Raw genomic sequence first — 15,071 nt, 5'->3', positions numbered from 1 at the left:
GCCTCCATTAATTCGTTAACCGAGGCGGGCATGGTAACCGCGTCCATTAAGTCTCGATTAACCGAGCCCTTTTATTGGACGCGGTTGCGAATGCCCGCCTCCATTAATGAAAAACGACCGCCTCTATTAAATTTTCTGTATTTATATATATAAGTTAAACTATAAGTTTAACTAACTTTATAAGAAAAAGTAACAATATTTATAACCTAAAATGAGCATATTATGAAAACCTATTCTAATGTATATCTAATGATACTAATTTGATGTTATAAATCTTGATAGTTATATTTTACAAATTTGATTAAAGTTTATAAAAACTTTAACATAAGATAAATCTGTTAATTCAGGAACCTAGACCAGAGAAAGTATCAAGAGCACTATATATACACACACGCACGTCTCGTCGCTCAAGCTCCCGGCGGCTGGCCTACCACTACCAGCCAAGGCCATCTCTCCGCACCACAAGATTGGTTGGCAGCCAACAGGGTCGACACAATGGAAGAGGAAGCCAAGCAAGATACCTACACAAAGGACGGCTCCGTCGACCTCCGAGGCCAGCCGGCGCTGGCCTCGCAGACCGGCCGCTGGAAGGCCTGCGCCTTCCTAGTAGGTAATAGCTAGTAGTTCTTGGCGGCGTTCGATCGATCCATTCCCCGTTGCCCTGCTTAATTTGCAGTCAACTGGACTCGCGCCTGCACGTACGGCTGCACTAATCTGCTACCATAAGCTACAGGATACGAGTCGTTCGAGCGGATGGCGTTCTACGGTGTGGCGTCGAACCTAGTGGTGTACCTGACGACGCAGCTCCGGGAGGAGACCGTCGCGTCGGTGCGCAACGTCAACAACTGGACGGGCGCCGTCTGGATGACCCCCATCGTCGGCGCCTACATCGCCGACACGTTCCTCGGCCGCTTCTGGACCTTCACCATCTCCTCACTCGTCTACCTCGCGGTTAGTTATACTGGTTGCGCTTGTTGCTCACCAGGTTCGGAGTTCCCTCTCCTTATTTTAGTTTGATGCTGTTCGATTTTCCTAGCGCTTGTTTTCGTGTTTGCTGTTGCTGCTCTGCTGAGGACAACCACCAGGCAGCATATTGTTGGCGTAGGCTCTGCCCTGCACCAATACTGGACGCCGGCGATGATCACGCTGGTGACCGCGGCGAGTCTACGACGAGTTCACAGAGACAAAAACGATAAAATGAATATGTTGCTGCCTCATATCGCAGCGTTGTTCGGTCCACTTTATTTATATATATAGGGGTACATGACGAGATCTCGGAACATGCCTATCCCACCGCGCCACGATCAGAGCCGTGTACGACACCGTTCCTGCGGCGTGCGCACCACGCGCTGCAGCTCGTGTCATGGCGCGGCACAAACCGACACAACTCGATCGTGTCGTGAACAAGCACGCCTCTGCTCACGCACAACCTCTACCGGGACTCTAGATGACAATTGAACAAAGTTTCTATATATCTAACTACAATAATTTAGCTAACAAATCACCCCCTAAACTTATTGTAGCTTGACGACACCGAGTGCACTCCTCAGTTCCACGAACCTTGCTCGCCCCAGGGCCTTGGTAAGGATATCGGCTACCTGCTCAGCTGTACCAATATGATCTACCTCAACCTTGCCCTCCTCAATGCATTCGCGAATGAAGTGAAATCTTGTATCAATGTGCTTACTCCTATCATGATGCACTGGATTTTTACTCAGAGCGATTGCCGACATGTTGTCCATGAGTAGCCTTACTCTTGCCTCCTTTGTTCCCATTAAATCACCCACAAGTCTGCTTAGCCATATTCCTTGGCAGGCTGCCGCTGCTGCTGCAATATATTCAGCTTCACACGACGACAGAGAGACAATCTTCTGTTTTTGTGAAGCCCAAGTGACCACATTACCTCCTAAGAAGTAGGCAACACCTGTGGTACTCTTCCTGTCTTCAGGATCACCATCATAATCACTGTCACTGTACCCAAGCAAGAGGGGTTTCAGCTCAGCTTTTCTCTCAAACTTGCAGCCATACCCTATGGTACCTTTCAGGTACCTGAGAATTTGCTTTACTGCTCCCCAATGAGCCTGACTTGGTGCCTCCATAAATCGACTGACCACACCCACTGAAAAGGCCAGATCAGGTCTGGTGTTGACAAGATATCTGAGACTCCCAATTAAGCTTCTGTATTCAGTAGGTCTAACAACCTCATCTTCCATCCTCTTGTAGAGCTTGAGCCTTGACTCCATTGGTGTAGCACTAGGATTGCAGTTTGACATACCTGCAGACTCCAGAATCTTATTTGCATATGCAGATTGGCTCAATGTGATCCACTCTTCTCCTTGTCTTACCTCAATTCCTAGGTAATAGCTCAAGAGGCCTAGATCACTCATGCTGAACTTTTTCTTCATCTCCAGTTTGAACTGTGCAATATCCCTAACACATGGTCCAGAGATGATCAAGTCATCAACATACACCCCCACAATGAGAAAAGATTCTTGATTGCCCCTTCTGTATACTGCATGCTCCAATTTGCTTTTGGTAAATCCGAGAGCAATGAGCTCTTTATCCAGCTTAGAGTTCCAGGCCCTTGGAGCCTGTCTAAGCCCATAGAGTGCCTTTCTGAGTTTCAGAACTTTGTCACCTGTGCCTACAACAAAACCTGGGGGCTGTTTGACATAGACAGATTCTGCCAAATCACCATTTAGGAAAGCTGATTTCACATCCATGTGATGTACTTCCCATCCTCCCCTTGCTGCAAGTGCCAATAGTACCCTGACAGTTTCTATTCTTGCTACAGGCACAAATACCTCATCAAAGTCCACTCCCTGAACTTGAGCATAGCCTTTAGCCACTAGTCTGGCTTTATGTTTAACAATCTTGCCGTCAGGGTCCTTTTTCAATTTGAAAACCCACTTCAATCCTATAGCTTTGTGTCCCTTCGGTAAGTCACTGACATCCCAGGTTCTGTTTTCCTCAATGGCCTGCATTTCAGCCCTCATGGCTTTTCTCCAGCAGTCCTCTTGCAAGGCTTCCTCAACTGAGCTTGGTTCACCAGCAGCAACCAGACACAAACCACTGTATTCAGCATCAACTTCTTCTGTTGAATCTAGAAGATCAGCTATGGTCCTGTATCTCCTTGGTGCTTCGTTGGTGCCCTCTGACGCGTCAGAGGGGGGAGTTGCCCACTGAGTCTGGTGAGCCGGCGGTGTGATCGAATTATGTGGTGATGCTCCACCCCCTGGAGTATGCGGTGGTGTTCCAACATCTCCCAGCGATGGAATTGGCCCAGCAGATGCACTAGGAGATGCTTGTGCGTCGTCTGAAGAATCGGCTTCGCCTGAACCGGAACCAGAATCCGTTGTCGGACCATGAACAGTATCAAGATACTGAACTGTGAACGAAGCATACGGCGCTGTTGCTCCACTGTCTGCTCTGCTGCCCTTCTCCTCCCAATTCCATGGCTTGCTCTCATCAAAGATCACATCCCTTGCCACCATTAGCCTGTCTTTTGCTGGATCATAAATTCGATAGCCTTTCGTTCCTGGCTCATAGCCCAAAAACACCCCTGGTATTGATCTGTCACCTAGTTTGTTTACCCCGGGTCCAAGCTTCTTCGCAAATGCAGTGCATCCAAATGTACGCAAGTGCTTGACTCCGGGCTTCTTGCCAAACCAAGCTTCAAAAGGAGTCTTCCCAAGACTTTTGGTCGGCGCACGATTGAGCAAATAAACAGCCGTTTTCACAGCTTCTCCCCAAAACTTGGGTGGCACTTTCATAGCTTTTAACAAGCACCGTGCCATCTCTACCACTGATTGATTGCGCCTCTCGACAACCCCATTTTGCTGAGGTGAATAAGGCGTCGTGGTATTGTGCTTCACGCCGCGCTCACTGCAGTAGCTTGCAAATGCACCAGAATTGAACTCGCCACCGCAGTCTGTTCTGAATGCCATCAGTCGTAGCCCAGACTCCACCTCTGCTGCTGCTACAATTTTCTTGAAGTATAACAGAGCCTCATCCTTGGTTGACAGTAACTCAATCCACATAAATCGACTAAAATCATCAACCAATAATAAAAAATAGGACTTGCCTCCGGGTGTGGGTGGCGTGATCTGCCCACACAGATCCCCATGCACCAATTCAAGTCCTGCCATTGCTCGGTAAGCTGAAGCCCGAGGAAATGGTGCCCTGTGTTGTTTGCCAAGAGCACATCCATTGCAGACCTGCTCCACCCCTCTGATCTGAGGCAGGCCCTGAACCATCTCCTTCGAGGCAAGGTCTTGCAGAGACCTGAAATTCAGGTGCCCATACCTGGCATGCCAGAGCCATGCTTCTTCCTCCATCTTGGACAATAGACAGACCGGAGAGGTCAACTTCGGCTGCATGACATATAGCCGATCCCTTCTCTCTGCACGGATTAGAACACCTCGCTTCTGCTGAGCTGACTGACGTCGCTCAAATACCATCATCACGCCGTTGTCTATTTCCACCCTGCACCCTGTCTCCTCCAATTGCCCAAGACTGATTATATTACACTTCAAAGAGGGTATGAAATATACCTCAGTGAGCACTCTATGTTCTTGATTCTTCCCTGCTATGGCCACGGCACCAATTCCCTGAATCTGCACCATCGAGCCATCACCGAACCGCACGGCACCCCGCACAGTTTCATCAAGAGTTGCCAGCGCATCACGATTCCCCGTCATATGGTTTGTGGCACCCGTGTCCAGGATCCACGCGCCTTCTGTGTATTTAGCCGGGAATACACGCTCTTGGCTCAGGAACACTTTCTGCGTCGTCGAAACCGGTGTGTGCAAGCTGCACACCTGAGCTACTAGGAGAGCCCCGTTCTCGACATCAGCAACTGCATGATGTATGGCCTCCTGTTTCTCCTCCTTTGGCTTCGTCTTGCATTCTCTGGCGAAGTGGCCATAGATCTTGCACTTGTTGCACCTCCCTCGACGCCTTGGTGTCCCCATTGACGTGAGCCTCTGTCCGGAGTCACGTGTGTCATTGCCTCCACGTGCCCCACCCTTGTCCTTGCGAACATATCGGCCTCCGTCTTTCTTCTGCCCTGAAGATGATGACGCATCTCCAACCATCCGGCTCTTGTTCCTGGCAGCCCACTCCTCTTCCGTCAATAGGAGACTACCAGCCTTCTCTGTGACCTTTTCCAAGGTCGGCTCAAACCGATCTTCCGCAGCCCTGAGTCGGCCAATGAGTTCTTCAATCGAGAGGGTATCAAGATCGCAGAACATCTCAATAGCTACTGCGATCTGATTGTATCGAGCAGGCACTACCCTGAGAAATTTTCTCACAATCCTCTTGTCATCGATGTTGTTCTCCCCGAGCCCCTATAGATCGGTGACAAGCTTGGTGATGCGTACGGCGAACTCCTCGATCGTCTCTCCAGTCTTGAAGGTGATCGACTCAAACTCCGCCAACAACTTCTGGGCACTGACCGCCTTTACACGATCTGCCCCGAGGCGCATCGTCTTGATGGCCCCCCAAGCTTCTTTCATCGTCTTCTTACTCAGGAGCATTGGATGCATGTCAGCCGGCACGCCGCGAAGCATGGCTCCCAGAGCCAATCTGTCTCGGCGCCGATCAATCTTATCATCGGTGACAGCGTCCCAAAGCAACATTGCTTCCAAATTGCATTGGACATGAGATGCCCACTCTTGATAATTGGTTCGCGTCAGCATGGGCCAGATTAGATTACTGGCTGCCTGGCTGAGCGCCTTCTCCATGTCGGTCTTGTCGTCCGACGTTCCCATCTGTGGCGATCGCGAGCAGCGACCTCTCTCATTCTAAATGGATTGTACCACCCCTCCTTCACCTCTGCGACTCTTCACCGCCTCCGACGCCTCACAATGCGTAACCACGGCTCCGATACCAATTGTTGGCGTAGGCTCTGCCCTGCACCAATACTGGACGCCGGCGATGATCACGCTGGTGACCGCGGCGAGTCTACGACGAGTTCACAGAGACAAAAACGATAAAATGAATATGTTGCTGCCTCATATCGCAGCGTTGTTCGGTCCACTTTATTTATATATATAGGGGTACATGACGAGATCTCGGAACATGCCTCCGAGTATCCCACCGCGCCACGATCAGAGCCGTGTACGACACCGTTCCTGCGGCGTGCGCACCACGCGCTGCAGCTCGTGTCATGGCGCGGCACAAACCGACACAACTCGATCGTGTCGTGAACAAGCACGCCTCTGCTCACGCACAACCTCTACCGGGACTCTAGATGACAATTGAACAAAGTTTCTATATATCTAACTACAATAATTTAGCTAACACATGTGCGGTGCCTTACACTTAATTACACCGGACTAATTTTCCTTGTTTTCTTCCTTTCTTAATTGAATGAATGACGCAGCTTTCACTTGGGTTAGTAGTTGGTGTCGTCAATTTCTTAAGGGGAACCTTATGTTTGGTTGGTCTTAGTTCCTAGCGTAGCTAGCTAGCTTTCTAAGCCAGGGCATACTTAGCTAGCCAGCCTAACACAAGCCATTGTTACTTGTTTGATTGGAGTGAATGCTCAAGTCTGGCTAAATTTAAATGTGTTTGGTTGTCTCCTTTCGCTTGAATAGAATCATCTTATCCTAGCATGGTAAGGTTACGTTGAAGCATTTTATTTTATTGAACATGTGTTGAGCACCTTCCGCCATCCCCATGGGCACTGCAGCGCCACTGCCGAGGTGATGTTCGCACGCCCACCCGATCTCCCACCGCTTGTTGTCCGTGTGTGCGACTTGGGTCAGGGTCAGGGACAGGGTCATGCTCGGAGCTGCAGAGGGGCGTTTTGCCACGGTCTCTAGTGAGATCTTGGCGCGTGCTGAGGGGGGAAGAGGAGAATGACGATGGAGGAGGTGCTCTTCCAACGAATAGGGCTGGGACGGGGAGGAGCTGCTCTTTTCAGGCCCGTGCAGGAGCAGGGTCGTCCGCACCCGCCGGAGACCTCCCACGCCGCGCCCAGTGCTGGCCCTAGGGTACGTCACAAGGTGTGATGTGGGTGGCTCCATGCAGGAGAGGGGCTCAAATCTAGGTATACAATTCTCTAGGTTTATAGTCTATTATACATCATAAAACTAATGAGAAGAGAGAGAAAGAACTGATCAACCGGTTCAAGAAAACAACGTCGATCTTTCTTTACCAGTTTTTCTTTTCTCCACGGTCCTCGGGTAGAGAGAAGGAGGCAAGGAGCCACGCCACACTCTAATTTTGACTAGCGAGTTTGTGACGCGCCGACGCACACACGCGGAACCAGCAAGCCACATCGTCGCGGAGAGTTGGACGCCATAGAACGACAAACAACGGCGGCAACCACGTAGGGCTCCATGACGTCGAATTTTGGTTCTTACCTTCTTGCAAATGCGATTGCCGATCAGTTATTTTAGTTTATGTCAAGCCTAGGTATTTTTTTCTTTGTTTATTTTTTAATCCAAATTAACTATTTTTATAATATTGCTTTTTAGTCTACTTTGTTCCTTGATAATTATCAAATAAGTTAAATAAAAAATACTCCCTCTATACCTATAAAAATGTCTTTTAGAAAAGTAACAGAGTCTCTAAATCCTAACTTTAACTCCTTATATAAAAATATTTACCAAAAAGTGCGTATACTTTTATGAAAAAATTTTGAAGATAAAGCTATTCATACGGTTTTCATATTTCCAAACTCAACAACTTAAAAATTATTCAAGAATTATATTCTCAATATTTGACCCAAGCTTTGTCCAAAACGAGCTAAGGCCAAAGTGTTTAGCGTTTTATAAACCGTAATTAGCGTACTTTAGCGGTAAAATTGTGCATAAACACAAATAGCGGCACAATTTTTTCAAGCTATTTCGAGCTATAGCTAGCGGGCTATTTTTTTCCATGATATATATATATATATATATATATATATATATATATATATATATATATATATAGGGAGAGTATACTCTGTAGCTAGCTACAAAATATGTTATTCTGTAGCCACCTCCATTTACGATAATTTTATATATTAATTTACGATAATATGTATACATATTTACGATAGTTGAGTTACTATAACACATGGGGATATTTACCGTAATGTTATAGTAAACCACTTAGTAAGGAGTTACTATAATCTTGTAAATTAATATAGTAATTATCGTAACTCAAAGTGGTTATAAAATAAGTTATTTTGTAGCCAGCTATATATATATATATATATATAATGAAGTATGGTTTAGAAGGGGCTGTCACAATAAGTTCGCCGCCCTCAAAATCCTAGGACCATCATTGGGCCGTGCCCATGCGGGCCTTGCTAGCCACACCTGCCCTCTGCTTGCCAATTGGATGAGAGTCCGCACCACCAGAGGAGTTTGAGGAGCATATGTGGGCTGTCAAAAGAAGAGCACGATCTGCACGCATGCTGGCAATGGAGGAGTCCGCACTGAGTCGAGAGGTAGCACGTTGGTAGCCGAAGAGAGGTCATGGCGTCGGGCGGTGTCGGGAAGTACGCGGTGACGACGGGGAGGTGAGCGAACACATGACAAACACTATCTAGAAAAACACCCAACTCTTCCTTTTTTTCTAGGCTATAAGACCCCTTGAGTGACTTGCTAGAACTTGGCTAGGATGCTTGTTGAGCCAAGCAAATTAGTTAGCTCCAAGAAGCCCACTTAGGAGATAGGCAAGGAATTAAACACACCATACATAGCCAGACTTTACTTTGCACTCCCTCCATTCCAAATTGTAAGTCATTCCAAGAATCTTGGAGAGTCAAAGCATTTTCACGTTTGACCAAAATTATAGAGAAAAATACTAAGATTTGTAACGTAAAGTGAGTATACTATGAAAATATAATTTAGAAAGAACCTAATGATACTTTTTTTTGAGGAAGTCAGTAGGGGATTCCCCCTACTGTAATTTTATTAATTGGAATAAAGGTACAAAGTCCAGAAGGTTTACATCATGAAACATAGAAAGTAAAGAAGAAAATTAACAAAATTACACAAAGTTGTCTAGCCATAACTGCAACTGGTCACTAAAAGAGTTCTTAGCCCTAAGTCTAGCCCAGACTAATTCTTGTCTGAAGGTGGTCTTAACTGCCTGAAGAGAATGACTACGATTCCGGAAGATGACATCATTTCTTGCAGTCCGTATTCCCCAGAACTTTGCAACAATTATCTCCATGAAGAAGGGCTTGTTAATTTGGGGTTTTAAGAGAACAACTGTATCCGAGAGGTTATCCTGAATGAACAGAGCAAGACCAAGAATATTCCAACAAGATAGTGCAACCCCAGAAAAAGATGATGCAAAGATTCCTCAACATTCAAGTGACAGAGCACACAGTTATAGCTCGGCAGATCCATATTTCTTCTTCTTAGCAGTTCTCTTGTACTTAAACGATCATTCAAAGCTAACCAAAAAGAGACTTTCCAATTTGGTAAACATCTTGAATTCCACAACCACTGAAAGACTGGTGAGACTGTCACGGTTCCCAGTAAGTGACAGTAAGCTTTACTAGATATATATCTATTGGAGCCCCACACATAGTGCCAAGTATCATTTGTTTCATTAGGTTGTAAAGCCCCTAAATCAGTTAGCAAAGTTTGGTATTGCCCATAGGCTTCCACAGAGAGTGGTAACTGGAAGAACACAGATTTATCCTCCATAGATAAGAAGAGGTGGACAGAGACATTGTTTCTTCTTGAGAAAGAGAACAATTCTGGATATTGGGTACTTAAAGGAGGTCCATGCCATGTATCAGTCCAAAAAAGACAGGAAGTACCATTTCCAATTACAACAGAAGCCAGATCCTTGTATTTATCAAGTAGCTTAAAAACATCCTTCCACCAAAAAGATCCCTTTCTACCAGTAGTGGTGGCAGTGTCACCCAAATAGTAGGCATTCCAAACCAGTTGAACCCAGGGAACATCACTTTTATTGAAGAACTTATGAAGATGTTTAAGCAGAAGGCTTTCATTCTGAACATAGAGGTCATGAACAGCTAAACCACCATTCTCCTTTGAGTTGCAGACTAGTTTCCAGGCAACTTTTGGTGGTTTTTTGGAAAGAGGATCAGACCCTCTCCAAAGACAATGCTTTCTAAATTTATCAATCTGCTTAATTATTGTTTTTGGAAGGAGGTAAGTGCACATGGCATAGGTGGGTAAGGCACTGAGCACTGCGTTTGTCATTTGGAGTCGACCAGCTTGACTTAGGAAGGAAGACATGGTGACTAGTCTTCTTTCACACTTTGAGACCAGAGGCCAAAAGTCAGCAACTGTTGGTTTTGTGATGCTTAGAGGAAGGCCCAGGTAGGTGAAAGGAAGGGAACCAATGGAACAACCAAAGGTGTTTGCCAGAATGTTCATCTTTTGTTCAGAGACATTGATAGGGATCATCATAGATTTGGCATAATTGACTTTTAAACTAGTGGAGTCAGCAAAGGAGTTCAGGATTGCTTTTAGGAAGAAAAGTTGCCTGGCATCTCCTTGCATAAAGATCAAAGTGTCATCAACATATTGTAGGATAGGGAAATCTTGATCATGTGAGAGGTTTAGGGGCAGGGAAATGACACCATTCTGCTTGGCAGAGTTAATAATGGTTTGTAGAAAATCTGCAGCCAGGACAAAGAGGAGAGGTGATAAAGGATCACCCTGCCTAACTCCACGCTTACAGTGAAAGACCTTTCCTCGCACTCCATTTAGAAAAACAGATAAAGTACCCGAAGCAAAGATGTTCTTTATCCAAGTGATCCATTTCTTAGGGAGACCCTTTTGTTGCATGATCTGAATCATAAGCTGGTGCTCAACTTTATCAAAAGCCTTTTCAAAATCCAATATTAGAATGATAAGCTCCCTTTTGGATCGATGACAGAGATGGAGATATTCCAGAGACCAGGCCAGACAATCCTAAATTGTCCTCCCTTTAAGAAAGCCATACTGGTTTTTATAGATCAGTTTGTGCATAGCTTGTTGCAGTCTATTGGATAGCAGTTTTGTGATGATCTTGAAAGATGTGTTGAGGAGAGAAATGGGTCTGAAATCAGAGATCTTAACTGCATTGTCATGTTTGGGTACCTAATGATACTTAGTTAGTACCATAATAATTATTATTTTATAATATAAATTTGGTCAAACTTAGAAAAGTTTGACTCTCCAAGATTGAATGACTTACAATTTAGGATGGAGCGAGTAGCGAGAATCGCATACTGCAGGCTTGCAATTTAATCGCTGGGATTCTAGATCAGGCCAACCGAAAATTGCGTAAGTAGATATAGTGACATGACGCGGGTGACCAGTATTTCGTCTACAATCGCCTTTCGGTCAGTTCGGATTGCGACGAGTAGGGTCGTAGCAGAGAAAAAAACGCACGACGACAGTGCCCGGGAGGAGCCCATGCTGAAAGCAAGCTCTCGCTAGCGGATTAGGAATCTTCCGGGCTGCTGCTTTCAGTTTCAGCTGGGACAACTGGAGACTGATCCTTGTGTCGTGTGTGAGAATGGAGCGCTTGTGTCACTCTATAGTCTCTCATAGGTAGTGCAGACAAACAAAAGGTTCATGTGATGCTGGGTCCGTTAATCAGGCTCTGCTGCGTCTAGTCAAGCCCACCGCACGCAATTGCATAGATCAATGATTTGTTCTCCTTCAAGTGTTTACACTAACAATGACCCTCGTGTTGAAATGGCAGTGCTCGGAAAATGGATTCTTTCGGCTACGACCCTAGCCGTAGCAATATATGATGGAGTTCGAGCCGGGTAAAACCAGCTTTTAGTTTGATATGTTTCCAATTCATTTGGTAGGATCTGGGGCCTGAGAAACGGCTTAGGGGAAGGAGAAACTCTCTTACAAGCTGAAACGGCTTAGGGGGTGTTTGGTTGCCCGCATGTGCTCTAGCCAGACCCATTTGATGCAGGTGGAGCATGTTTGGTTGTCTGAATATACTACCAGGACAGGTTGAGCTCATGAAAATAGGCCATGCGAGCCAGGCTCAAGAGAAACGCTAGAATCGTGCATATCTGACGAGCCAGGCTCGCGCCATGCAGGATCAACACAACTAATGACATCGTTAACACATAATTAGTCAATATTAAGTAATTTTAAAATAAATTAAGGTTGTATAAGGTAAATTAATTTTAATTATGACATAATATTGTAAATAATTAATATTTTAATATTTATTTTGTTATATTTATTGTTATATGATTTATACTCATGCGGGCAATCAAACAACGTCGCTTCTAAACCAGACTTGCTGTGTGCAAAGAACCAAACAAGAGAGTCTGCATGCACTCAGCCTGGCTAGGGTCACCCAGGCCCATAAATACGAACCAGGCTAGATCCATGCAGATAACAAAAAGGCCCTAAATGCTTAGAGGCTCGCTGAGACTGATATATACCCTTAAAAAGCTCACATTCCTTAATTCAGCTAGAGCTAACTTGCTAGTCAAACATGCATCATCTCTATTCTAGTATGCTCCAATTTCAAAGTTAGTCAGTCAGAACACACTCTCAAACGTATTCGTAGCCGTAGTAGTCATGTCCTACCCTCTAGTCCTCTACCCTTTTAAGCAGGGGCACCCTACATAACATGATTCTAACATAAAGTAGGTGGTGGCCACCTCAGCCACTTGAGGTCGTCATATATGATGAGTTAGAGATTGTAAATATCCAACTTGGAAAATGTGGATTGTCAAATTTGAAGCTGCAAAAACCGAGGATATGGATTATGAGATTATCATAATTAAGAAAGGTATTGTTAAAACCCGCTCCTACAAGTTAAGCTCGCATGCATCAACTAAAGTTTGTCGCTTAAAAATGTGAGTACTTCAGCGCTTAACTGAATAGACTGTTGAAATGCTCTTACGATGTCCAAATTTGTTGAATACTTCAGCACTTAACTGCCCATAAAATGCACAGGTAAATATGATTCTTTGTTTATTTTACAATTTAAAACACACAGCTTAACATATTCTGCGTCTTCAGTTGAGGTGGAAAGAGCTCCGATTTGTCCTGGATTTGGATCGGAGGCAAATGGTTTCTGTATACAGTATTTCAAACTCGATGTATGACAGTTGGTTAGGACTGACTGGCCGACTGTTGCAGGGAATGGTTCTGATAACGCTGGCTGTATCGCTCAAGTCCCTCCACCCGCAATGCACGCCGGACGGTGCCTGCGCGGCGGCGTCGCGGCAGCAGGTGGCCTTCTTCTACGGAGCGTTCTACACCATGGCCATCGGCGCGGGCGGCACCAAACCCAACATCTCCACGTTCGGGGCGGACCAGTTCGACGACTTCGACGCGCGGGAGCGCGAGGTCAAGGCGTCCTTCTTCAACTGGTGGATGTTCAGCTCCTTCACCGGCGGCCTTGTCGCCGTGCTCGTCCTCGTCTTCGTGCAGGAGAACGTCGGCTGGGGCGTCGGGTACACCATCCCCACCGTCGGCCTCGCGCTGTCGCTCCTCCTCTTCTACGTCGGCACGCCGTTCTACCGGCACAAGCCCGTCCAGCGGGACACGGCAGCCGGCCCGGCGAGGCTGGTCGGCAGGGTCTTCAGCGAGGCGTTCGCGAACAGGAGGCGCCGGCTTCCTGGCGACGCTGCCGAGCTGCAGGAGCACGACACCGCGTGGTACACCGCGGCGGGGAAGCGGCGGCTGCTCCACACGCGGGCGTTCCCGTTCCTTGACAGGGCGTCCCTGAGGTCTGACACGAGGCGGCTGCCGTGCACGGTGACCGAGGTGGAGGAGGTGAAGCTGATTATCGGAATGATCGCGGTGTGGCTGTCCACGTTGGTGCCCTGCACCATCTGGGCGCAGGTGAACACCCTGTTCGTGAAGCAGGGCACCACGCTGGACCGCTCCATGGGCGGAGTGCGCATCCCGGCGGCGTCCCTGGGCAGCTTCGTCACCATCTCCATGCTGCTCTGCATCCCGGCGTACGACCGCGTGCTGGTGCCGCTGGTCCGGCGCCGCACGGGCAATCCTCGCGGCATTACGCTCCTCCAGCGCCTGGGCATCGGGTGCGCGCTCCAGGTGCTGGTGGTGGCGTGCGCCTACCTCGTTGAGGTCCGGCGTATGCGCGTGATCAGGGAGCGGTCCGTCCACCGCGCCGGCGACACCGTGCCGATGAGCATATTCTGGATGCTGCCGCAGTACGTGCTGCTGGGCGTGGGCGACGTCTTCAACTCCGTGGGCATCCTCGAGTTCTTCTATGACCAGTCGCCGGACGGGATGCGGAGCCTGGGCACCACCTTCTTCACCAGCGGCCTCGGCGTCGGCAACTTTCTCAACAGCCTTCTTGTGACGTTCGTCGACCGTACGACGAGGGGGCGGGGAACCGCCGGCAAGAGCTGGATCGGCGACAACCTGAACGACTCACACCTTGACTATTACTACGTGTTCCTCCTGCTTCTCTCGGTGCTCAATATGGCTATGTTCGTGTGGGTGGCAAAGAGATACAAGTACAAGAGGGAGTTCTTGGAGGTGGAGCATCGGGAGTCGGAGAACGCCTGCGACCAGGGGAGCGGCAAGTTAATGGATGCGCCATTGACGATAAATGGTGCCCAGCCAGGAAGCCACCAGTGACCGTTGAAGTTCAAGCGAGACGATCCACGCGTACTCCCTCCGTATTTTTTATGTCATTATCTTCAAAATATAATTATGATCTCTTATTTTTATAAAAATATGTAGAAAAATGATATACGTATAATTTTATGAAAATATTTTTTTAAGATAAATCTAATCATATAATTTTCATATTTGCAAACTCAACAATTTAAAGGTTATTGATGATTTATATTTCTAATGTTTGATTTGAACCTTGTCCAAAATGATATCTAAATACTAAACACAGGGAGTAGAAACAAGTTCATTCATGTTCTGTCAATGAGCCTATGTTGATGCAAAAGTGGATCTGCAAACACAAAGGGCTAATACCCGATTCAATGTTAAGGCGTGCCAGTCGATTTGACCTTACAACCGACAAAGGTGATAACTCGAATACTTTGGTCCCGACAACAGCGATACGCCTAGATGCCACGGGCAAGAGGTATTCACGCGGAACTTGAGAACTCGCCGAGGTTGACT

At 47.0% G+C, this 15,071-nt stretch overlaps 1 protein-coding gene across 1 annotated transcript; it reads left to right on the top strand.

Moving 5' to 3' along the window:
- Nucleotides 416-14,591, top strand: LOC8083733 (protein NRT1/ PTR FAMILY 5.1). The gene is made up of 3 exons (XM_021446774.1): nucleotides 416-610; nucleotides 734-951; nucleotides 13,095-14,591. Exons 1-3 carry the CDS (start codon nucleotides 496-498, stop codon nucleotides 14,568-14,570), a joined length of 1,809 nt encoding a protein of 602 aa, XP_021302449.1. The 5' UTR covers nucleotides 416-495; the 3' UTR covers nucleotides 14,571-14,591.

Source organism: Sorghum bicolor, chromosome 9, assembly GCF_000003195.3.
Source record: "Sorghum bicolor cultivar BTx623 chromosome 9, Sorghum_bicolor_NCBIv3, whole genome shotgun sequence".
NCBI lineage: Eukaryota > Viridiplantae > Streptophyta > Magnoliopsida > Poales > Poaceae > Sorghum > Sorghum bicolor.
The sequence above is the reverse complement of the archived record's forward strand: the minus strand, read 5'-3'. Positions and strand labels throughout refer to the sequence as shown.

What these genes read in the sequence shown, in the direction of transcription:
- LOC8083733 (XM_021446774.1), top strand. Translation starts at nt 496, where the DNA reads ATGGAAGAGGAAGCCAAGCAAGATACCTACACAAAGGACGGCTCCGTC. An exon ending in GGCCTGCGCCTTCCTAGTAG is followed by an intron (nt 611 to 733) that starts GTAATAGCTAGT and finishes CATAAGCTACAG; the next exon opens with GATACGAGTCGTTCGAGCGG. An exon ending in CCTCACTCGTCTACCTCGCG is followed by an intron (nt 952 to 13,094) that starts GTTAGTTATACT and finishes CGACTGTTGCAG; the next exon opens with GGAATGGTTCTGATAACGCT.